The following is a 26,351-nucleotide window of genomic DNA, read 5'->3' as shown; positions in this document are numbered from 1 at the left end:
ATGCTCATGAAACGAGAAATGCAATTTATGATACCGTGGTTGTGACCCAATCCTATTTAGAAATGTCTTGTTTGTTTAAAAAAACAGATTGATCGTTTTTTGGGGGATCTTTACCCAGCTACTGCGAACAGTTTGGATGTGCGTAAAACCTTACATAGTCTAAGTTGCCTTGTCTGTATTATATTCCCACGGGGAGCAATTATAGTGCCTGTAACTATATTTAGACATATATTTATCCTATTTAAAACAAGTTGTTGTTTAGTTTTTACGAGAATTTAATTCAAATGATACACTTACATCTTTTTAGGCCTCATCAATAGCCTAATGAATTTAATCCTGCTATGTTTGGCGTGTCCATGTCCAGACTGCAATTTACAGTAGGCCTAGCCCGCATATCAGTGTGAATGCTACAGCCGACAGTGCATTAGGTAAGTATTCAGACCCCTTGACTTTTTCCACATTTTGTTACGTTACAGCCTTATTCTAAAATTGCTTAAAATAGTTTTATTCCTCATCAATCTACACACAATACCCCATATGACAAAGCAAAAACAGGTTTTTAGAAATGTTTGTACATTTATTCAATAAAAAACAGAAAAATCACATTTATATAAGTATTCAGACCCTTTACACAGTACTTTGTTGAAGCACCTTTGGCAGCGATTACAGCCTCAAGTCTTCTTGAGTATGACGCTACAAACTTGGCACACATTTGGGGAGTTTCTCCCATTCTTCTCTACAGATCCTCTCAAGGTCTATCAGGTTGAATGGGGAGCGTTGCTGCACAGCTTTTTTCAGGTCTCTCCAGAGATGTTCTATCGGGTTCAAGTCCGGGCTCTGGCACTCAAGGATATTCAGAGGCTTGTCGCAAAGCCACTTCTGTGCTGTCTTGGCTGTGTCCTTAGGTTCGTTGTCCTGTTGGAAGGTGAACCTTCGCCCCAGTCTGAGGTACCGAGAGCTCTGGAGCAGGTTTTCATCATTGATCTCTGTACTTTGCTCCGTTCATCTTTCCCTCGATCCTGACTAGTCTCCCAGTCCCTGCCGCTGAAAAACATCCCCACAGCATGATGCTGCCACCACCATGCTTCTCCATAGGGATGGTGCCAGGTTTCCACCAGACGTGACACTTGGCATTCAGGCCAGATAGTTCAATCTTGGTTTCATCAGACCAGTGAATCGTGTTTCTTATGGTCTGAGTGTCCTTTAGGTGCCTTTTGGCAAACTCCAAGCGGGCTGTCATGTGCCTTTTACTGAGGAGTGGCTTCTGTCCCGCCACTCTACCATAAAGACCTGATTGGTGGAGTGATGCAGAGATGGTTGTCCTTCTGGAAAGTTCTCCCATCTCCACAGAGGAACGCTGGAGCTCTTGAGCTCCATCTGGTTCTTGGTCACCTCCCTGACCCTTCTCCCCCGATTGCTCAGTTTGCCCGGGCAGCTAGCTCTAGGAAGAGTCTCGGTGGTTCCAAACTTCTTCCATTTAAGAATGATAAAGGCCACTGTGTTCTTGGGGGACCGTCAATTCTGCAGACATTTTTTAGTACCCTTCGCCAGATCTGTGCCTCGACACAATCCTGTCTCTGAGCTTAACGGACAATTCCTTTGACCTCATGTCTTGGTTTTTGCTCTGACATGTACTGACATGGACCTTATATAGACAGGTGTGTGCCTGGTTGTCCAATCAATTGAATTTACCACAGTTGGACTCTAATCAAGTTGTAGAAACATCTTAAGGATGATCAATGGAAACAGCATTCACCTGAGCTCAATTTCGAGTCTCATAGCAAAAGGTATGAACACATATGTTTTTTATATTTCATACATTTGCAAACATTTCTAAAACCTGTTTTCGCTTTGTCATTATGGGGTATTGTTTGTAGATTGATGAGGGAAAACATCAATTTAATCCATTTTAGAATAAGGCTGTAATGTAACAAAATGTGGGAAAAGTCAAGGGGTCTGAATACTTTCTGAATGCACTGCGCTGTATGTTTAACAATGTATTTCCATATTGAAGCAATGCAATTAGAACAATGTGGACTGAAAACACATCATATTTAGCTAATATGGGGCAGGCTATTTAGCGAACTAGACTATAAACTGTAGCTAGAGGACCCCTGCTCTCCAGGAGTGTTAACTATAAAACAAGTTTGTCTAGTACTGTCTTTTGCTAGCTAGGGCCATCTACTTTCTTGACTTTTCCTACTGGCACTGACTTTGCCGATAACGTCTTGATTGAGGGAGAATAGACTTACTTGCGGTATGTGGTTGTCTCACCGAGCTGTCTTAAGATTCATTCACTAACTGTATCTCGCGATGGATAAGAGCATCTGCTAAATTACTAAAATGTCAATGTAAAAATGCTATAATAGGCTAACATTCGAATTGGAGTTGATGACAATGCAGTACATAAAAGACTGTGAAATACACAACTTGAAGCAACCACATATTTAGCCATGGAGCACGTTCTGATTGGCCAGTGAGGGGCCTCGACACGCCCACAACTTGTTTATTCATCAACACCCAGCCCTTTCGTGCCACCGCCAGCTACTGCGCCCATAATTCTGTTTCTGAAAATAGCTACAATATTTCTGACACACCCCCAAACCTATAATACTACCGCCAGCGCTAAGGTTTGCTATTGTGTTATGTTCGTTCGAGCCCTAGAACTCCTATTCCCATAATTGTATTGCATAGAAACACTTTAGGACTCTTACCATAACATTTTAACAGTCAGATAGCACAGTTAACAGATCCTACAACAGCCCATACCAGTAGTCCTGGAGGAGGCCTCTGCCATGAGTCTGAGCAGTTAAAGTCCTTACGTGACAGCTCCTCCTCACATTAACATTTATAGGTCGCCTGACATTGAAAACAATCACCAAGGACCGAATGTTACGTGGAAAAATTTAAGGAGGGCATTAACCATCCCTTCCAGAACACCAACATATAAAATATTGTTTGACATGACAGCTCTATTGCCTTGGGTAAACGGGAAATCCATTTGTCCCGTTGCTTTGAGGGAGTAGGAACATGTCTGGAAAACTAAGTGTCGTGGGGATGGAGGGACATGAGGATTGTTCCAGTCGAAGTTGTCACGCTGACCCTCCAATAAAACGAGAGCGAGAGAGAGAGAAAAAATGATTAATCACCTCCAGTCCTCCATTGCTCGGACAGAGAAAAACAACAAACACATGAAAAGTCTTTCTTACCAGAAGTCATATCCTGCTTTGAGGAAAAAACACTTTTCACAGCTTTCCGCTTGTTTTCCACTCCCCGGAGCTGCTCAGGACTGGCCGCCTTCCTGGAGGTGTGGAGGGAGGGAGGGAGGGATGGATGGAGGGGGATATAGAGAAGGTAGAGAACTAGCAGGGAGGGAGAGATAGATAGCGGCGTTGCTCAATAGTTAACCCACGTACCTTCACATACTGGGCAGGAAAGGGGTGTATGGTTAAAGTATGTACAGTACTATAGTGAGAGAGAGTTTCTGAATAGTTACCCTCTAACCCTCAAGATGGATGGATAGAGAGGATTTAGGAGTAGTGGCGAGGACAGCTAACCCTCATACACTGGGCCTAACCCTCCCAACCCTCACACTCTTGGCAGGAAAAATGGATGAAAGGAGGGAGGAAGATAGTTGCTAGACAGCTAACCCTCCCACACTCGGCAGGAAAGACCTACTAGGACCTGCAACCTGACCCTTGACCTCTTGATTACAGCGAGGTACTCCACTGGCATAGCGTCAGGGTCGGAGGCCATAGTGACTTACAAGGCCCCGCTTTCATCTCAATCAATTATCATACGATAACAAGACAAGAATGTGCACGTGGACTTGTGAAAAACAACCTGTTATTTGAGATTCTGTCCGTCTGTGTTGTACTTTACTGCTTCATGCTATCCGCTGAGGCGCTACAGGACTGGCTGTGGCACTAGAGGATGTATCATAGCATTAGATGGAACACTCTCATGTGACAGAGCAGAGGAAACCGTCTTTATTACTGCTAACACCTCAGTAGGCAGTGATACAGTCCTCTATACTGAATTATGCGGTAAGGCTGCTGCAGATGTTATATATTTGGAGAACATGAAAAAATCCTACGGAAACATGTTCATGCACTCGTGCTCAGGCATGCACACAGGCAGGCGCACGCAAACACACACACACAGACATGCACAAACACACACACACACACTGCATCGGCCGGCTGGTTCCGAATACAGATGTGCCTCTACAACAAGCCGTAAAAAAAAATATTGCGGTGGATTTAATCTGGCAGACAGAATTGTTTTTTCTTCCATGAATACTGCGTGTATTCTCACATCTTTCATGTGGGCAAGCCAGCCTAATGACAAACAACTCCCACAAACACTCTCTCTCTCTCTCTCTCTCTGTCTGTGTGTGTGTGTTTGCTCACTGCAGTGAGCCTTATAAAAGATGATGGAGATAATAGAGGCTTGCCAGAGAGACTAGTAGCTGCAACGGCACATATCACACAAAGAACTGAGCTCTCAGAGTGGAAAAAGACTCCCTCCCCTAAACACACACAGAACACTATCAGACCTAGAGGGCTTGTACAGGACACCAAGCATATCGCAAGACACAATAGGACCGCTCTGCAGTCACTCAACATGCACTTATAAAAGCGCTTGTTATTTTGACATTGCAAAGTAGGTACCAGACATCCCTCCCACATTTCCTTACAGAGCTATCCTGTATCTGTGCCTTTTATATGTGTCTGGTATTCTTACAGGCACAGTAACTTCCTCATAAGCCACTGTGTTGTGTGTCTGTAGGCTTCAGTATGGGATGCCGGTCCACATATGCCACTGTGTTGTGTCTATAGGTATCTCCAGTGCTGGGGATGACAGCAGGGACCCTGATCCTGTTCTTCGTGCCTGAGCCAAAGAGAGGCCATGCTGACCAGCTAGGAGGGCGCATCAAACATCGCACCTCCTGGCTCTGTGACATGAAGGCCCTGGCCAAGAAGTAAAACCTCAGTTAACCTCCATTCATCTGCTGTACCTTTACTTATCTATCTATGTGTGGGTGGGTGTGGGTGTGTGTGGGTGTGTGTGGGTGTGTGGGTGTGTGTGTGGGTGTGGGTGTGGGTGTGGGTGTGTGGGTGTGTGTGTGTGTGTGTGTGTGTGTGTGTGTGTGTGTGTGTGTGTGTGTGTGTGTGTGTGTGTGGGTGTGGGTGTGTGTGAGAGAGAGAGAAATACTGCTAGATCAGATAAAAAAAACATTTGTTTAGGCTTTCCTTTTGTCCTTCAGCATCTGAGATTGCATACTGCAGGTAAATAACTATCTAAAATGGTGTTGTGTGTGTGTTCCTCCCTTCTAGCCGTAGCTATGTCTTCTCCTCCCTGGCGTCTGCTGCCGTGTCGTTTGCCACGGGGGCATTTGGCATGTGGATCCCTCTCTACCTGTTCAGGGCTCAGGTGGTACAGAAGACAGCAGAGGCCTGCACTAAAGACATCTGCAGCAGCAAGGACAGGTCAGAGTTTACTCTTGAGTTCTCCGTTTTATTCACCTGATCTGATTCATTTATAACCTCTTGCTGTCCAACAATTCGTTACAGTGATCTGAAATGTATTCTTCTCTCTCACCTCTCTCCCTGGTCTCTGTGCAGTCTGATCTTTGGTGCGATCACGTGTGTTACGGGGCTGTTGGGGGTGGTGATCGGGGCGGCCACCACCCGCCTGTGTCGTCAGAAGACGGAGCGGGCAGACCCCCTGGTGTGTGCCGTCAGCATGCTGGGCTCAGCCATCTTTGTCTGCCTCATCTTCGTTGTGGCCAAGAAGAGCATCATAGGAGCTTATGTGAGTGGTCTAGTTACAAATCTGTCTTTACTCACAAACATGTATCACGCCATTACTGTCTTCGCTTCAAACATGTATCATACCATTACTGTCATCGCTTCAAATATGTATCATACCATTACTGTCATCGCTTCAAATATGCATCATACCATTACTGCCTGGGCCTGTATTCATAAAGCGTTTCAGAGTAGGAGTTCTGATCTACGGAGTTTTTTCTAGCCACTGTGCTTCTACACTTACTGTTTGGGGTTTTAGGCTGGTTTCCTGTATAAGCACTTTGTAACATCTACTGATTTTAAAATAAGACCTTTACGTAATACATTCGACTTGATCAGTTTGACCTTTTCCGATGATCATGAATACGGTTATATGGACAGAGGAGACCTGAGGGTTATACTACAAAGCAGGATCGACCAGCTAACTTGCCAAAATATTCTAGGAAAAAAACGTCTTATATTGTAGAAAGGTAAGCTTGAAATGGGCATGGTCTACTTGATTGAACAACCAAAAACACATCTTCTAAGTTTAGCTTTCTTAATAAACCGGGAAAATCAATAGTTAGTGCTGGTTGTCGATCAAAGTTAGCTGGCTAACTGATTGAACCTGCTTTGTAGTATACCCCTATGAGCCCAGATCAGCACTCCTACTCCGAGACTCTTTGTGAATACAGGGCCAGACATTCCAGTAGCACACAGGGTCACATTCTCTGCCTGGAAGACTGTGCAAACCAACCTGTTTATGGGAATAGGGATATTTTCCATCTCCGTCATTATTATTGCTCAGGTTGTTGAAAGTCAGTTCCTACTCTTTTGTCTCCGATAAGAGCGAAAAATGTGTTCTCCGTGAGTCACACACACAAAAAATGCCACAGTGCATTGTTCCTGTCCGGAGCGGCGATTGTTAAACGCTGCACTCTTTCCTGCTTTACATGGCAATTAAACACGCAAACACCCTGTGCATTCCCACCGCGGCACCGCGGGCCCCTGGCCTGTGGGTCCGTTTCCTTTTGACCTGAGAGACACAGTATAAACCCCTGGCCTTGACAAAGATGGCTAGCCTGGTCCCAGATCTTTGTGTACTGTCTTGCCGACCCCTATGGCCAGTGTTACGCATATGAGTTGGCAAGACAGCGCAAACTGATCTGGGCCTAGGCTAAGAGATGGCTTCTTTCTGAGGACAGCCATCCCAGAGTAACCTAGACTATTCATTATTTACAGACCAGTGTGCCTCTTTGCCTGGCTAGGTGCCTCCTGCCCGTTTACTGGGCCCTGTGTGGGTTCATATGAAGTCAGCAATCCCAAAAGGAGTTCACTTTTACAGGTCAGGAGCAGGTCTGCCCTACATGTTTATGTGTCAGGCCTCCATAGAGAGGTAGCATATTTCAAGGAGATATGAGAACACCTTGGCAGCAGGGCAGCCAGACAAACAGCAGTAGAGAGGTATGATACAGGCTTGGAGTTCAGGGCAGTATTCATGGCTGATATATCCAGACAACTGTACATATTAAATATCCTCTTGTTTAATGCTGGCTGTTACTGTGACAACTCAAGTTACATTGCTAAGCACTGACAGATGTGGTGTTGAAGACCACTGACAGTGGTGTGAGGCAGGGCACAGCAGCCATGTCTGTCTCTCTGTGATTTGGAGTCTAGATCCAGACAACTGTTGCCTCACAGGCAGGCTGGCCGGCTGATCTGAGGAGAGTTCGTTTGAGGTTCTGTTTCTGTTTCCCAGGAGGCTGTGTGTCAGTCACGGTGTCTGAATGGCAGTTTAACAGTCTGCACTACTTCCAGACCCAGAGTGTCAATCTAAACCTGTGTGTGTGTGTGTGTGTGTGTGTGTGTGTGTGTGTGTGTGTGTGTGTGTGTGTGTGTGTGTGTGTGTGTGTGTGTGTGTGTGTGTGTGTGTGTGTGTGTGTGTGTGTGTGTGTGTGTGTCAGTTGGACATAGATCCTCCAGTCCTCCATTGCCCACCGCGATACATTGGATTCTATCGCAACCAAATCTCTCTGGATCCATTACTAGAAAGCGTTTGTGTCGCCACACAGCCTTGCCAGCTGCTCAGGGCTTGCTTTGATTACAGATGTCAGGAGACTATGTACACATTCTCCTGAATGTCAAGTCCCTCTATGTTATTCAATATCTGTATTTGAAGTTATCGTTACAAAGTGAGAGCCAGGGATATGGACTCGATGGTTGTTAATTTGTGAGAGCCCTTGTTGAGTTGATCTGTTGTTGTGAGACCAGAAGAGTGAGAACATTTTGTCCACTTGAGGAATATACACTAGCCTCGCTGACAGACATTTACAGAGACTGGGCTGCGTCCCAAGTAGACTCCTACATTCCTAGAAAAAAATAAGTATTATCTAGAACCTAAACGGTTCTTCGGCTGTCCCCATAGGAGAACCCTTTGCAGAACCCTTTTTGGTTCCAGGTAGAACCCTTTTTGGTTCCAGATAGAGCCCTTTTCGGTTCCATGTAGAACCCTTTCCACAGAGGGTTCTACATGGAACCAAAAAGGGTTCTCCTATGGGGACAGGCGGGGAACCCTTTTGGAACCCTTTTTTGTAAGAGTGTACTCCCTAAATACGGCACTACTTTTGACCAGGGCCCGTAAGGCTTTGGCCAAAAGTAGTGCACTATAGAGTGAATAGGGTGCCATTCGTGATGCGACCACTTTCTCCATACCATTCTGCACTGGTTCCCTGCTCAGAGGTCAAACACCTAGGCTCGCATCCCAAATGGCACACTATTCCCAATATAGTATACTTAACCCCAGTTCAATGGCAGAGAATTAACCCCAGTTCAATGGCAGAGAATGAAGCAGTCCATTCCTGTATAATGTGAGCAGAGCGTAATAGCATGTTTTCAGACAGACCACAGCAACTGGAGCATTTGAATTCGCTGTGTGTTTCCGATATCCGCAAGAGAAGAGACACCTTTCGACTTTCACTTTTTTCCCACTCTCGTTGGCTGTGGCCTAGTCCGTGCAGTGTGAAACTCAGATCGGACAGTCCTAATGGTTGGTATTTAATATCCCTCTTTCTTTCTTTCTTTCTCTCTCTCTCTCTTTTTCAGGTCTGTATCTTCATAGGGGAAACGCTGCTCTTTCTGAACTGGGCCATCACGGCGGACATTTTAATGGTACGTACTGAGAGAAAAACGACACTTATCCTCTGTTGCCTACCACTGGAATCTTCTACTACTACACTACTGTAATAAATGGCGGTTATCTCTTCTGGTGCCATTGGAGTTTCTTATTTTGAGTTGTGAAATGCGTGACTGTAACAGGGACGGGGAGCTTGTATATATCGGATGGGGCTCCGTCGTCGTAATTATGCCCTTGACCATGCATGATGCAAACACCACTCGTGGAAAGACAAAATGCATGGGAGAGCTCTTTTTCGGACAGGCCAAATACTACTTAATTGAGCTTGCCTGGTGCAATGGAGCCAATACAATCGTCGCAGAACTGCAAATCAACCCATCTGCAACTCCAGGCAGGCTAAATGTTAACACCACACTTATTCGGAAAAGGCATCAAATAGCATTTGAACCCAAGTCCCAAGGCAATGATCGAGGAGGGTCGCTTAGAACTTGTTTGCACGTGTGAGCCAAATGAAATGGGACTTCCTGTGAAGTGAAAGGACCAGCCAGACTCATGAATCTGCCAGTTAGAATAGACACACTGGTGAGTTAGCTTGCAGAGGGGAGGGGAGAGGAGAGTCAGCTGCAGAGCAGAGGCCCATACAGCACTTACTGGACTACTGTGTTAGACACACACACACACAGTTCTAATCTAACTAGAGATGACAAGCCTGGAGGTCTTTGGCAGTGAGGTGGACTGAACTTGCATAATTGAGGTCTCCTGAAGTTGTTGTTGTTTTACTATGGATGGACGTATGGATAGCAGTTGAGGCTGTTGAGGGGAGGACGGCTCCTAATAACGTCTGGAACAGAGCAAATGGAATGGCATCAAACACCTGGAAACCATGTGTTTGATGTATTTGATACCATTCCACCTGTACCGCTCCAGACCTTACCACAAGCCCGTCCTCCCCAATTAATGTGCCTACCAACCTCCTGTGATGGATAGATCCTTCAATCTACATCCCTAGTCACCACTTCTGCCCTCGTTTCAACTCGCTCTCCATCTCTCTCTGTCATGTGAGGATGTGTTATATCGTATGTGATTGAATTCGGACCTTGACGATATTTTTTTTTCTACGTGACGGTGAAGCTAAATAAATGTCTGCTCGAGAAGTCAGTCAAGTCAAGTCTCATCTGATCTTATCATCTCTCTGCAGTATGTTGTCATCCCGACTCGGAGGGCCACAGCGGTTGCCTTCCAGGGCTTCACTTCCCATCTCTTGGGGGATGCTGGAAGCCCATACCTCATAGGCCTGGTAAGACTACTCTACTCTCGCTCTCTTTGTGTGTGTGTGTGTGTGTGTGTGTGTGTGTGTGTGTGTGTGTGTGTGTGTGTGTGTGTGTGTGTGTGTGTGTGTGTGTGTGTGTGTGTGTGTATGTGTGTGTACTTGTATGTGTGTGTACTTGTATGTGTGTGTGTGTCCTAGTGTGTGTGTACTTGTGTGAATGCATGCGTTTGCGTGTGTGTACATTTATATGCGAGTACTGTGTGTGAGAGTTACTTGGGATCCATAGTCCCGTAGCGTGAATGAATAGGTCGTTACATGCAATACTGCATATGTATCGTAACACATTCACACTTTTCACTCATCGCTTGATGCTTTTTAGTAGCCTTTGTCTAACTATGCCATTGCAAGGTTAAACGAGGTTGGTACCACAACAGCTTTTAACAAACCTCCCGTTGGGACGAGCAGTGAACAGAGGTGTGACTTCACGTTGCCAGTCGTTCGCTAATTTCTGCCAACCCACTTTCCAGTAAACCCAGTTCCCACGGGGACACCATTATGACCAGCAGTCAGAACCAGAGAACATGGCTCTTACTGGCACTCACATTCTCAAGGACACACACTGCTCTCTAAGTGTTCCCTCTGGTCTCCTAAATGCCCGGCCTCCCACTGCATCCTTGCATAGACAATAGCTTCGGCCCCGCTCCTATACCATCCTATCAGTGGCCATGATGACACTAGTTCCGGGCGTGTTTTCTGAACGTTTCACCAAGATGAAAGAGATATGCCAAGCGTCCATGACATTACTATACCGTTCCAGGTCCATTCCAGAAGGGGGGGGGGGGACACATTTCACCCCTACCCGCCAACTGGCATTCCAGTCATTCCGGAGAGAAAGCATCGAAGGAGCACTTTCCAAGTTAAACAGTAACCCAATGCAAGTGCCCCTCTACTCGGCATGGTATGCTGTACTGTGGTCGACCTGGGAGAGAGCCCTGGAGCTGGGAGGTTACACCCACTCAATGACCACATGCCTAAATACGTGTGGCAGGGGGTAAAGGGTGAGGTGGACTGCCCTGAGTAGCCTATCTCGGTATGAATAAGTTCCTTATCTCCTCCAATACGGAATAACTTACGCAATATACTATTAGCCAAATGTGTTTCCAAAGCTTCATTTGACCTTATGCCATGAAGTGAGGTGGTTTCACCAGAGTTCCGTTATCTCCCGTACTGAATCTCTCAAACACTATTCAAATGGTTATAGTGCTACTCAAAGCTGTACCTCTAAACCTGCAGTAGTTGTTCATGTTTTATGCACGCTTTGGCTTTAGCAAATGGTTCAGAGAAAAGAAAGCGCTCTTAAAGCTTGTTCTACTTAGTGCTTCCAATGGAACTTAACTTAATGGAAGATAGTGGTAGATATTTACATTGTTGTTCTACTGTCCTCCCTCAGGCTCAGTGTACAGTAAGAGCCAACAGCGAAAGTAACATTGGTCTTGATTAGAGAATTAAACTCAGGCCTGGGGATTCACTGGGGACAGGCGGAACAGTGAACAGACGGGGCTGTGGAGCAGCAGATACAGCAGTTATTTAAGAGGGGGGGGGGGGGGGGGGAGAAAGTATATACACTACCGTTCAAAAGTTTAGGGTCACTTAGAAATGTCCTTGTTTTTTAAAGAAAATCCCCCAAAAATGTCCGTTAAAACATGAAATTGATCAGAAGTAAAGTGTAGACATTGTTAATGTTGTAAATGACTATTGTAGCTGGAAACTGCAGATGTTTTATGGAATATCTACATAGGCGTACAGAGGCCCACTTAGCAACCATCACTCCTGTGTTCCAATGGCACGTTGTGTTAGCTAATCCAAGTTTATCATTTTAAAAGGCTAGTTGATCATTAGAAAACCCTTTTGCAATTGTTCTGATTAAAGAAGCAATAAAACTGGCCTTCTTTAGACTAGTTGAGTATCTGAAGCATCAGCATTTATGGGTTCGATTACAGGCTCAAAATGGCCAGAAACAAAGTACTTTCTTCTGAAACTCGTCAGTCTACTATTGTTCTGAGAAATGAAGGCTATTCCATGCGAGAAATTGCCAAGAAACTGAAGATCTCGTACAACGCTGTGTACTACTCCCTTCGCAGAACAGTGCAAACTGGCTCTAACCAGAATAGAAAGAGGAGGGAGGCCCCGGTGCACGACTGAGCAAGAGGACAAGTACATTAGAGTGTCTGGTTTGAGAAACAGACGCCTCACAATTCCTCAACTGGCAGCTTCATTAAATAGTACCCGCAAAACACCAGTCTCAACATCAACAGTGAAGAGGCGACTCCAGGATGCTGGCCTTCTAGGCAGAGTTGCAAAGAAAAAGCCATATCTCAGACTGGCCAATGAAAATAAAAGATTAAGATGGGCAAAAGAACACAGACACTGGGCAGAGGAACTCTGCCTAGAAGGCCAGCATTCCGGAGTATCCTCTTCGCTGTTGATGTTGAGACTGGTGTTGAGCCTTCATTTTAACCTAACTCCTAACCTTAACCCTAGCCCCTAACCTAGCCCCTAACCCATAACCTAGCTAATTTGTAACATGTCATATGTTTTGAAAATTTGTTCATTTTGTTGTACATTTTGTAAATTCGTAACATATCATACAAATTATAATTCGTAACATATCCTACGAAATGGATGATGGACATCCAAAATGTAATACATGCCGTGCGAAATGTAACCTCATCATACTAATTCACACAGAGCGTCTCGGATTTATGTAAAGAATAATACGAAGTGCTCTGAGACCAGGTTGCTGTGATTCATCCCTCCCTGAATGTCGCCGACCTCCAGACCAAGGAGACCAGGCCCAGAATGCCCTGAATGCGTCAACATGCAGCGACTCCTCTATCTCTGACTGGCCCGGAGGTTTAGCAGGCCGGTGTGATGGGCTCATCATGACGCACTCTACCAACCCACAACCCTCCTGCCTCCACACCCGCCACCCCCCACCACAAGAATGAACAGAGTCTGCAGATCTGAAATCACGGGAAAACATGTCAGCCGTTCATCGCTTAGCAACTACAGAATAAAGCAGCCTTGAGCCACCCACTTGGTGCAGAATTCGTTTTTTACAAGTACTTGTGCTGCCCAAGACCCAAATATTAGACCTGCATTAGAGACGTGCCCTCAGAGGATCGTGAACCGAAGCAGCCACAGTGCATTGCCTTTGTATATTGATGGAGGTTGTGTGTTAAAATGAACTGGGCTCCCACTGTATCCTGCAGTACTGGTCCTTCTTATTGAGTGACAAGCCATTCATCCACAGTATATAGTCCCGCGTGTACCAGCACGTAGGCCAGAGTGGCTGACAAATACAAACCATAGCTTCAGGGAGGAATATAATGAACTAGTGTAAAGACACATGTAAGTGTGTGTGTAAGTGTGTGTGTGTGTGTGTGAGTGGATGTGTGAGAGTGAGTGTGAGTGAGTGAGTGTGAGAGTGAGTGTGAGAGTGTGAGTGAGAGAGTGAGAGAGTGAGAGAGTGAGTGAGTGAGTGAGTGAGTGAGTGAGTGAGTGAGTGAGTGAGTGAGTGAGTGAGTGAGTGAGTGAGTGAGTGAGTGAATGAGTGAGTGAGTGAGTGGCAAATGGCCAGAGGCAGAGTGGGTGGCGATGTAATGTCAGGAACAATCTCCCTGCAATCTTGCAAGAAATGCCTTGCAATGGATAATTTGACATGCACTATGTATTTCTAGCCCACACATACATTTGTGTAGTCATACACTCTCACATGAACACTCTTATAACACCCACCTACACTCTTTCTTGCCCTCCCTCCCTCTCTCACACACTCCTGTCAGCACTTCTCCCCTCCTGAGAGAGAGAGAGAGAGAGCGAGAGAGCGAGAGAGAGAGAGAGAGCGAGAGAGAGCGAGAGAGAGAGAGAGAGAGAGAGAGAGAGAGAGAGAGAGAGAGAGAGAGAGAGAGAGAGAGAGAGAGAGAGAGAGAGAGAGAGAGAGAGAGAGAGAGAGAGAGAGAGAGAGAGAGAGAGAGAGAGAGAGAGAGAGAGAGAGAGAGAGAGAGAGAGAGAGAGAGAGAGAGAGAGAGAGAGAGAGAGAGAGAGAGAGAGAGAGAGAGAGACTCTGCAGCAGGAGCCTGTCAGTCGTCACAGGGAATACCTCAGCACTGTCAGCAGCACTAATCTAGTCTCTGTAATAACCACCAGCCTCATGCCTGTCTGTCTTTACCTTTTCCCATTCAATCTAACTATTTATCCTCTCAGGGGAAATTAAGAAAGGGAAATCAGGGAACCTGGGCTGTCAGGGCAGGAGTGAGTGTTCTGTGTTCCCCATCTGCCATTCTCCACAGCACTTTGAGGAACACTGGCCATCCTGCACGCACAGTGTGTGTGTGTGTGTCAGCACTTTAGTTAGACTATCTCCCCGCTGTTATTTTCTTTAGCACATTGCGTGACGGACCAGGGCAACACTCAGCTCTGGAGAACTCTACTCTAACCTTGAAATTACTGAATACGCTGCTTGGAATATCTACTCTTATAGACATTGGTGTGTGTGTGTGTGTGTGTGTGTGTGTGTGTACAGAAATATGTTGCATGTGTGTTTTGTAACATTGCCTCCTTTTTGTGTTTGAAATATTAATTGGTTAAGTGTGTTATTTTACATTATTGATTTGCCTAATGGATCGGGAACGATATGTATGGATTAGCCCTGTAGCCTGTAGCAGTCAGAGGAGCTCATGTAACTCACTACTACTGTAGCCTTTAGCGTCTGTTGCAGGATCCGAGCGTGCTGTCCAGAGATTAGCTTTTTTCTGCTTTGATAAATTTACATAAGAGTCAAATGAATCTCTTGCTAAATGAGTCACACACACTGTAATTATGCAACGCACTATAATGCTAACAAGCACTAGGATTGATGCAGAAACGTTATATGCCGGTTTCCTGGACACAGATAAGCCCTTAACTAAAAAGTACATTAAATGGGGATTCTTCATTGAGAATGCTTTGTAAGTACAGGAATAGGGCTTCTCTGGATCTGGGAAACCGGCCCAAATAGTAATATTAGTGATCACTATTGGTGACTTGGACAGACACAACAGTGTCCATAATGTCTATAGCATATTCGTATTCCTTTACTATTGTTTTTCTCTTTCTCTGTGTGTGTGTGTGTGTGTGTGTGTGTGTGTGTGTGTGTGTGTGTGTGTGTGTGTGTGTGTGTGTGTGTGTGTGTGTGTGTGTCCGTCCAGATATCGGACGCCCTCCAGAAGAGCTACACTAGGTCGGTGCTATGGCAGTTCCTCAGTTTGGGTTATGCCCTCATGCTCTGTCCCTTCGTCATCGTCCTGGGTGGCATGTTCTTCTTGGCAACCGCCCTCTTCTTCCTCGACGACAGGGACAAAGCAGAGAAACAGTGAGTCTCTTTTCGCCCTGCTTCTGTATAACCTAGAGTACATTGAAATGTTAAGCATTTCGTAGACACTCTTATCCAGAGCGACTTACAATCAGTGCTTCCTACAATAGGCAAAGCTACCTCATATCACGATCATTGCAAGTTAGTAAATCCATAAAGTTTTTTGAGGAAACGTTTTTAGGAAAAGTTACATCTGATCATCTTGAAACGTTCTCTGTAAAGCTCACTTTCATCAAGGTTTTACATGTCCATTCATGTACCATCCATAATTCTTCTTAGTTGCTTTATTTCTCCAACACGTCAAGTCTGCTTTTTGGGGTATACACTCCCCATAAAGGGGTACAATAGACACACACACATCAAAAGTTTCATTTATATTTTGTTTGTCCATTCTGTAAGACAATCAAGTTGTGATTCCACGTGGAAATGTAAAGTCCGTAACGCTTGAATCGCCCAGAGAGGTAAACAGAGACGAAGCGATCAGGGTCAGGGGAAAGAGATTGTTCCAGGCTTTATCCTTGACAAAAAGGTCTCGAGTCAGCTGGGAGCAGCAGACAACGACTAGACTCTCTCATTGAAGCAATGGAAGTTTAAGGTCAACCGCGGTACTGCAGGCATTGTTAGCAGAAAAGTGAATGGAAAAATTACGATCTTCGTGGTCAATCTTCACCTAAAAAAATATAATAATAAATAAAGTCAATCATGGTACCAAGAACTGCTTCTAATACACCAGATGTACAGTACCAGTCAAAAGTGTGGACACACCTACTCATTCAAGGGTTTTTCTTTATTTTTACTGTTTTCTTCATTGTAGTATAATAGTGAAAAAACTATTTGACCTGGCCTCCACAATCACCTGACCTCAACCCAATTGAGATGGTTTGGGATGAGTTGGACTGCAGAGTGAAGGAAAAGGAGCCAACAAGTGCTCAGCATATGTGGGAACTCCTTCAAGACTGTTGGAAAAGCATTCCATGTGAAGCAGGTTGAGAGAATGCCAAGAGTGTGCAAAGCTGTCATCAAGGCAAAGGGTGGCTACTTTGAAGAATCTCAAATATCAAATATATTTAGATTTGTTAACACTTTTTTGGTTACTACATGATTCCATGTGTGTTATTTCATAGTTTTGATGTCTACACTATTATTCTGCAATGTAGAAAATAGTCAAAATAAAGAAAACCCATGGAAATAGTAGGTGTGTCTAAACTTTTGGCTGGTACTGTATGTCCTTGAACCGGTTAATTTTAAATCGCACACAGAAGAAGTTAGTGCTGGATTGAAATGTACAGAATGGTTACCTGGAGGGAAATAGGGGAGGGTCTTGCTTTTCAATTTCAGTCAAGGGGAGGGTTTAGTATTTTTTAAATCTAGTCCAGGGGAGGGTCATTTAATTGAGGAAATGTCAATATCTATCAGTGTTTTAGAATGAGTTGTTTATTAGGCTATGCATGCCTGATGCTGCCCCTCATCGCTGATTCTCCGCAGGGTGCGCAATATCAGGTGCGCCTATAGACCATTTAGTGTGTTATCAATCAAATGATCCAAAGCCTATAGGCTATAGTGTACAAAGTGCATGCTAGCAGAACCACAGAGTAAAGTTATATTTCTAATATAGCTGCTGGGATGGTGTAAATACAACTAGGCTGTATTACACACTGCAATGGATATTCCAACCCTCAGCCCCGGCCTGCTCTGCTCTTGCTGATCCAGCACTGTTTTGTGTGCTGCCTAACCAATGGCTGTGCTGTGTAGGCCTACGGTGGCAGTTCAGGAGGAGAGTCAAAGGCTTCTTCCGATTTTGTCGTTTTTTTTTGTACTTTCTTGCACGCGGACTAGCCTATAGGCAATGTCATGTTCAGTTTGAAAAGGAGAGGGCAAAGATGAGAAGGAGGACCTGAGGCCAACTTTGATAGCTTGCTACTACTATAATTAATTTGATTAAAAAACAATAGGTTTCTTGCCAATGAGGTATGACAAAAGAAAAATGAAAAAAGATGTAGAACTGCATTGACATTTTTATTTCAAAATATATATTTTCTTCCAACCTGCAAATACGATGAGAGATTCATTCAATGCTTTTACTATAAAGGAGATCTTTCCATCCCTACTCTCGTCCACGGTGGTCCAAGGACAACCCACAACCTTCTGGCCTGCAGCCCTGTGTGCTATCAAAATTCCTGCGTTGCCATGTAATGCTTACAGGACGAAGAACAGTTTCTAAAACAGCATATCTAAGGCTCTGGTCTGTCCAGAAAATGTCTGTAAACGGTAGACATGTTCTCTGCTATTCACTTTGTTTTAATTATTATTTTGGGTATGAGGAGGGTCTCTTTTTCAAGCCTTCAGGGAGGCTTGAATATATATATATATATTTTGCTGAAGGGAAATCGGACCATTTCAGATCGGTCCAATTTTCTCCATGTAACCCTTATTATAAATAACGTTCACTCCCACATGAGGATAATTTAGTGGATAATGGCAGCCCGCAGTAACCCGGTCAGCCTTCAACTTGAGTTACTCAGTGAGAAGGGGCAGCACTGAGCTAGCCTGCAATTTCACTCCCTGGAATAGCTCAAACTGCGCGTGTAATGTCTCCATGAGACGCCATCTCAACCGACTTCATTTGGCTTCAATTCGCTATTGAGTCTTCACATAGGAACGAATGGTGTCACGTGACCAATGGCTTTGTCCATTCATATATGCAGTCATTTGCTGGGAGGGAGAGGATGCAACTCTTTACCTTGAACCTGAAGGCCATGCCAGGCCTGTCAAACGAGACGCAGAGCCAGAGAAAGCGGGAATACCTAGTCAGTTGCACAACTGAATGTATTCAACTGAAATGTGTCTTCTCCATTTAATCCGACCCCTCTGAATCAGAGAGATGTGGGGGGCTGCCTTAATTAACATCATCGGCATCCAGGGAGCAGTTATTAGGGACCGAACAGCAGACTTTCCCACTTTGCTGGCTCTGGGATTTGAACCAGTAACCTTTCGGTTACTGGCACAACACTCTTGGCTGCTACGCCGCTGAGGTCTCCCCCTGAGAGTCCCCTGGCCAATAGAAACACTGTCGCTATAGTGCCCTCCACTCCACCCTGTCAGCTAAAAGAGCAAAGTGCTCTGTCCATCCGAAGCAGAGCTGACCCAAGCTGTTCCACAAGCCATCACATTAGAACACTTAGCTTACTTTGCCTTTCATTAGCTACCACCCCTCGTGTATGTAACGCCCAAGCATTCAAATTCTCCAACTCTCTTTTCAAACAAAAACACACCAAGCACACACATACCTTGAGGGCATTGCACTGTGGCATCTCATACCCATAAAAGGTCAAGACAAACAGTCATCCACTCTTTTCGGGTGCTGCTCTAAAATAGAACGGACTTCTATTTTAGCGCTTGGCAACGCAGGCGCTCGTTGGCGCGCAAGCAGTGACCACGCAAGCGTTGAAAAATTCATTTACACATACATGTTATTCAATCATTGCACCCACACTGCTTGCGCGCGCCAATGAGCGTCTGCATTGCCAAGCGCTAAAATAGAAGTCAGTTCTATTTGTGACGCTGAACGCGGTGCAAGTCCTGCCTCTCCCATCTCCTCATTGGTTTATAGAAGCATATACCCATGTGCCATCTCTTCATTGGTTAAACCCACGTGGGTAATTGAAAGTTGAACTGAGGTCAGTTAGTGAGTCGGTTGTGGTTATACACCTTATGATGAAAGTTAGATGCCAATCGTCATTTAAAGTCCAAAGAAGAAAAGGCCTGGAAGGAGGAGAGATGACTAGAAACGATTCGGTTGACCATTTTATGTGTGGATTAATTGTCGGAGTAGAGGACCTTGTGCATTTCAGGTAAAATAAAACTTATATCCCAGGACAAATTAGGTAGCAACAGCAAGCTAGCTAAGTAGGACAAATTAGCTAGCAACTGCAAGCTAGCTAGCTAAATTGCCATAAATGTTTAATGCTTTTCGACCTGTCCCCAAATTAATATAATTGGTTCAGAGTTTGCTTTGATATTTCAACCTGCGTGTCGTAATAGCGTTTGGTGTAGGGGGACAAAATCAATTTGCGCACGATGGCGGACGCACGCCCTCATCCGGTTTGGGCATGGTGTAGTAAGGAGGAAAATGACTTTTCTGGGAACATGGTTCAATATGGTACCAGTTAAATTAGACAACGTCCATCCAGGGCTGGGGTCAATTCCATTTCAATTCAGTCAATTCAGGAGGTAAACTGAAATTACATTTCCAATTCTCTCCTCAATGCTTGTCTATGAATTGACCCCAACCCTGCTGTATACCGTAGGCCACCATTACAGAAGGACTACTTGTGTCCAGGGACATACTTGGATGATATGCAGCTCTACCTACAGTGAATGTACTGTCCCACCACCATCACCGTGTACCACCGTGCTTCAGAACTCTCGTCATGTTACAGGTTACAAATAGCCTCCCTGTTCTGCAGAAGACTCTCTCTATATAATCTTTAGATTATAAATAGAGTTCATTCATGAATCGTATACAGTATATGTATAGCGTGCTTTAATAGAGTAGGGCTATTGATTTACCAGTGCAGAGGGGTTCTAAACTTAGCAGCACTCTTATGGAACACTCTTCGAATAGCACTACACAGATAACAACAACAGGATCCTCAGAAACAACGACGACTTCAGTTATTCCTAGGGCTGTCCCCAGACAAAATGTATCTTGGTCAACCAAATGTAGTCTGTCCTGTCAAAAAGTGTATTTCTCCATATATAGACACATCCTAGGTCTTTTAATCAAATCAACTATATTCACTGAGCTTGTCTGATGATTTAAGCACACGGTTTGATTAAATAATTAAGACACACAAATGACTAGAGGGAGTCCGACCAGCAATTGATTTGATTGTGCCGGGCCGGGCTCAGACTTGCTGTGCTTTGTTTAAAAAGAAAAAGACAGCGAGTGACCGACTAGCACCCGTTGTCGCTCTCTCCTCCCTGCTGGAGCGACCACCACAGAACATCAAAGTGTTAATCGCGCTGTCCGTGTTGCGGGAGCTAAAATATAATTACAGCCGTTTCTGACTGAAAAGTTCTGTCACTGAAATCCCTCATTTGTTAAGGAAAAACATTCCCTATTCCCTCAACCCTTGTTCTCATTACGTGACACATGTATGCATCGCATGCGCATGACCAATAGGGCCTGACCTATAGGATATCATAATCGCATCAATGAATTGGTTATAACAAACTCTGAACACCGTAACAGCAAAATGGATGCAGAGGACGTGACAAAATAAACTTGAAACGGGGGAATGGTTGCTCGTGAGGTAAAGGTGCGTGGAATAAATTGGAATAGTTGGAATAGTTGTGGAAAAATCTGGAGATCAAGAAAAATAAGGTTAGGAGCAAGCGCTGCGTGCATATTATGTGTGCTAAACAGGTGGTGTATAGATTACAATGTCATTTTTCTTACCGTTTGGAACAATTTAAACACTAAATAAATGATAAGCGTACCAGAGAGTCTGTTGTAATGTATTTTTTTCTTAAACCTTTATTACAGCAAAGACTAAAAATAGTCACATTCGTTTGTGTTCCTAAATGGAACGGCTTATTTATTGTTTAAGCTAATTATTCAAGGCTCGCTTCATTTTATTTTAAAACTAAAATACTTGATTGCATTTCAAATCATGAATGACTTGTATGCTGTGTGATGACATGAACAAATAAATGATTGATTGATATACAGCAGGCTATATAAGTATTGAAATATAGGCTTGAGGATGTTAAGGTATTAAGACTTAACAGGATGCTCTCTTAGGCCTACAGCTCAGTAGTGGTTATACAAGGCTTCAATACTAAGCCTACTAATGATAATGACATTACTTATTATTATAATGACGATCATAATAATAATAGTAATAATAACAATAAGAAGGCGATCAAGAAAATTGAGCCGTTATTAGTATTATTATAAATATTATTTTTCAATAGAAGCAGGATCTGTCTTATTTCTGTAGACATATATGGATGATTTATAAAACCAGGCACATTTAACAGCTTAACAGCTATTTATTGATTATAGACCTAATTAAATTGGGCTTTCCTATCTCCTCACTTTTCTTATACAATAAGGCAAGGGCTGTTTTCTCGTCTCCTAACTCTGCTACTGCCTCCGCTGCATTGTGCTCAACACCAATATGCTGGTTAACACCTCTTAAGGATCGCACCCTTTTTTTCAATTTTCCCCTAAAATGACATACCCAAATCTAACTGCCTGTAGCTCAGGACCTAAAGCAAGGATATGCATATTCTTGATACCATTTGAAAGGAAACACTTTGAAGTTTGTGGAAATGTGAATTGAATATAGGAGAATATTACACATTAGATCTGGTAAAAGATAATACAAAGTAAAAAAAAAAATAATCATCATCTTTGAAATGCAAGAGAAAGGCCATACTGTACTATCCCAGGGTAGGCGCAATTTAGATTTTGTCCACTAGATGGCAGCAGTGTATGTGTAAAGTTTTAGACTGATTCAATGAACCACTGCATTTCTGTTCAAAATGTGTATCAAGACTGCCCAAATGTGTGTAATTGGTTTATTGATACATTTTGAAGTTCATAACTGTGCACTCTCCTCAAACAATAGCATGGTATTCTTTCACTGTAATAGCTACTGTAACTTGGACAGTGTAATTAGATTAACAAGAATTTAAGCTTTCTGCGCGTATCAGATATGTCTATGTCCTGGGAAATGTTCTTGTTACTTGCCTACATTAGCTCAACCATCCTGTGGGGGACACCGGTCTCGCTGAGGTTAACTTTGCTTTTTGGCACATAGCAACATGGTCTAGGAAAAGGCGCCAATTCAACAGTGCAATCACACAGTGATTTATTTCAGAACCGCGGACAGCGGCCACAATCCAACGCAGGAGAAGCGCATTTTTTATAAAATAATATTAGTTTCATTAGTGTTGCACCATTGTTCTTATGTGATACAACCATATACAATTTCAGTAACACATGTCTTAGAGTGATGGACTGTGCCATCCCCACGGCCTCCACAATGGATTAGTCCACTCAGGTGCGAATCAGACAGGTTCCTTGTACACCGTGATATATTTTTTTCTTTTTGTGCTACTGCTCAACTAAAGAAATCTCAGTTGACCAACAGCCTATCGACCAAACAATCGACCAGTCGACTAAATGGGGTCAGCCCTAGCTTTTCCACATTCACAAACAAGCTATATATATAACCGTCCGTTCACGCTCAAATGCCCCATGATTTACACATTTTCTCCTGACTTGACAATTGCAGCCCTTTTTCTTGTACGAGTCGGTCCTTAAATATTCTGGGATATTTTTAAAAGCCAAGAAGCAGAAGGAGTGTACTCACTGGAGCAAGACCCTGTCTATTCCTAGACTTATTATTTATAGGTTGTTAGCTTTTTTGGGCTGAGGGGAGACCATTAATAGCTCAGCTAAGGCACACAGATGCCCACACACATTCACATACACACATTATTCACTAACTTAGACTTACACACACACACATGCAGGTGCACAAATACACACACATGGCGTGAGAGCTCATCTATGTCCTCTGCCCTGGTTGGCCCTGGCGTAGCTTGGCACATCGGTGACTCCTCGCGAGTACAGTACGGGCCCGGCTTAACTCACTTCTGGGACGACCGCCTGACGAGGCAAGAGACCAGATTTGTCATGAAGTGTGCTTTGAAGAGAGGAGAAAGGGTGCAGACTTCAAAAGACATCAGGGAGACAAGGGGGGCATGTGAGGAAAGAAAGTGTGAGAAGAAGGCGTGAGAGACAGGGGGAAAAAATGAAATAAAAGGGCCAGCAAAAGAGAGTGAAGCATAGTGGGGCAAGGGTAGTTCTATTAGTCCTCCGTTTTATCCTCATACACACACACACACACACACACACACTGACATGTTTTTTGGCCTACCTCTGGATGTTTCACTGAGCTGTACGTGTGGAGTCTGTGGATCGTTCCTGACGGTCTTCTCTGTTCTGTTCTCAGATTGGCAGCAATGACGCGACCACCCTCCTCAGTAAAGGTATGACAAGTTACGTTTATATCACTCTGAGTTTGTGTATCTACCACTTAAGAGGTTAGATGTCAATTCAGTTTATCATCCGTAATTATTGGGACAGTGAAACATTTGTTCTTATATTGGCTCTACACTCCAAACGTTTTGATTTTAAATCAAGCGATGACTACGAGGTTGAAGTGCAGACTGTCAGCTTTAAATTGAGTGAATTCTCATCCATATCGGGGAACCGTTTAGAAAGTACAGCAGTTTTTGTACATAGTCGCCCCCCCCCCCCCCCCCCCCCCCCACATTTTAGGGCACCAAAAAGTATTCGGACAAATTCACTCATATGTGTATTAAAGTACTAAAAAGTTAAGTATTTGGTCCCATATTCATATCACGCAATGACTACATCAAGCTTGTGACTCTACAAATTTGTTGGATGCATTTTCTGCTTGTTTTGGTTGTGTTTCAGATTATTTTGTGCCTAACAGAAATGAATGGTAAATAATGTATTGTGTCATTTTGGAGTCACTTTTATTGTAAGTAAGAATATAACATGTTTGCAAACAGTTCTACATTCATGTGGATGCTACCATGATTACAGATAATCCTGAATGAATCAGGAATAATGATGACTGAGAAGGTTACAGACGCACAAATACTGTATAGCCTAGGCCTACCGTTGATATGGCGCTATACAGTAGGACTGACAAATTTGTATATATGTTTGTATGCACTGCAGGTAGGCCTATGTGAATAATGCAAAGCATTGTGGCAAATGCCTCACAAGTAGACCATTAGAAACCTTTTATGTATAGGTTACTTGGCTAATGCATGGTCAGTATAAGAAAGGCACCAGACGCATTGCTGTAGAACCAGCTTTTGTTATAGTAGGGTAATGGTAACCTACTAAGGGCAATTTTTTTTAAATCAAACTAAACAAGACAATCAATTTTTACAGGAAAATAACTAACATTTTTCTAAATACGAGTATCAGTGGATTATATTTACATTTAGGGGGTTTTACGGATCCAAAATAATAACAGGAGCTGGCAAAAATAATGTACAATAGCCTACATACAAACAAATTGGGAGATGTCCGCTCACTGTTTTGATGCTGCTCCTAAACTTGATATTATTGGTGATTAAGATTTATTTCAAAGCGGTCTTGCGAGCCAAACCCTTTATTGATAGTCTTGACTACTTGGCAAATGCATTGGGCAGGACAAAAAAAAACTGTCTTCACTGAGAGGGGGTGGGGTATGCTTGTTTTTTAATCAAATTAAACGAAATGGGAAAAATACATGTTTTTTAAAATGTTTCGTAACACAAGGTTTACCGGCACAAAAAGCACATCTCTCTTGATCCATGTGTATATGGGCACTGTGCCTCTTACGGGTGGATTAACCCTAACGTAACATGCGTAAAAGAAACACCTGAAACTAGATCCCCTACACACTGGTCTTAATGAGAAGGGAAAAAAACCTGTTGGGAGAGGTTCTCTACTACACTGTTCAACCAATCGAGTAAATGTGGAGGAGGAGTTAAGATGGAGTGTTGCCTTGTTAATGTCCAGAAGTGGAAGTCTTGTTAAGTTTGGCTCTCTTTTCATTTCCCCTGAAAACCAGAACATCCAGTTGTTGGGGACTTGGCAGAAGCTACAGGTGGATAGGATGCGCTTCCGTTGTCAAAATCCATGTCATAACCAACCGGGTTACTGCTTAAGACCAGCTTTCGGTTGGTCTTAAATATCCCCACCAGCGCATACTGAAATTGACACTTTGGTGCACGTTTTTTAGGACACACCTTAAATATTTCCACCCCTCCCACCTCGTATGAGACAGGTAAATGACCAATTCTGGCACTAGGGTTTGAAAATAGAGTGCCAGCTTTAAACAGGTCGAAATTGCAAACGAGTGTGTGTTTTACAATTGCGCTGGCTTAACGCCAGATGTGTTTGACTGTTTAAAAATTAAAGTAACTTTCAATCTCCGGTAAGAAAATAGTTTTTCCTTCTAACTAACTACAAGTTGTAGTGCCCATAAGACACTGGCTCAATGGTCTACAATCACCCTTTAAGTGGGAGACTTTGATTCAATGGTCTTTGAAAGAACTGGGAATATTGGAGACTTTAATTATACTTAGAAAGCACTTTCCCCTAGTTTCCATAGACCTTTTAAATGGCGCTAACATTCATGTTGAATGTGATAAACATAATTATGTCGTCGTATTGATCTTTGATGTACCTCTTGGTTCCTAGGTCTATTGTGTATATTACGGGATGTCGTCGAGGAGTCGTCAGGGCATTATTGGCCTTGGTACCCTCCCTCCTTCCTCTCTTTATCACACACACACACACCTCCCTCCTTCCTCCCCTTATCACACTCAGACACACACACCGCTCAGCCTCTCACATGAATGATCAAATCCCCCGTCCCGTCCCACCAAAAAATAAACACACACACACAGGGGAAATGTTCTGCATTGCCAACTCTCCACAGCAGGACAATGGGGAGGTTTGGGAGTAACAGACTAAAAATAACAAGATTAAACCCTGACCCACTGATTGGCAAAGATTTGTGTTTCATGTTATTGTGTCTTGGCTTTTCAAGGTTATCGTGTTTATACATGGGGTCAAGAATGTATTTATCCCTTTGTGCTCCTGTCTCGGCTAATTAACCTCTTTGCTTGCTTGAT

The 26,351-nt window shown here is 43.7% G+C and overlaps 1 protein-coding gene across 1 annotated transcript in view; it reads left to right on the top strand.

Moving 5' to 3' along the window:
* Positions 1-26,351, top strand: part of spns2 (SPNS lysolipid transporter 2, sphingosine-1-phosphate) — a 135,306-nt gene that overhangs the window by 97,720 nt on the left and 11,235 nt on the right. Inside the window, exons 6-12 of the mRNA XM_055942972.1 lie at positions 4,842-4,984; positions 5,340-5,492; positions 5,628-5,817; positions 8,895-8,960; positions 10,124-10,222; positions 15,445-15,608; positions 23,639-23,675. Of these exons, the coding sequence (XP_055798947.1) occupies positions 4,842-4,984; positions 5,340-5,492; positions 5,628-5,817; positions 8,895-8,960; positions 10,124-10,222; positions 15,445-15,608; positions 23,639-23,675 (852 nt within the window). The remainder of the gene's footprint in view (positions 1-4,841; positions 4,985-5,339; positions 5,493-5,627; positions 5,818-8,894; positions 8,961-10,123; positions 10,223-15,444; positions 15,609-23,638; positions 23,676-26,351) is intronic.

Source organism: Salvelinus fontinalis, chromosome 13, assembly GCF_029448725.1.
Source record: "Salvelinus fontinalis isolate EN_2023a chromosome 13, ASM2944872v1, whole genome shotgun sequence".
NCBI lineage: Eukaryota > Metazoa > Chordata > Actinopteri > Salmoniformes > Salmonidae > Salvelinus > Salvelinus fontinalis.
Note: the sequence above shows the minus strand (reverse complement) of the source record. Positions and strands in the feature narration are given on the sequence as shown.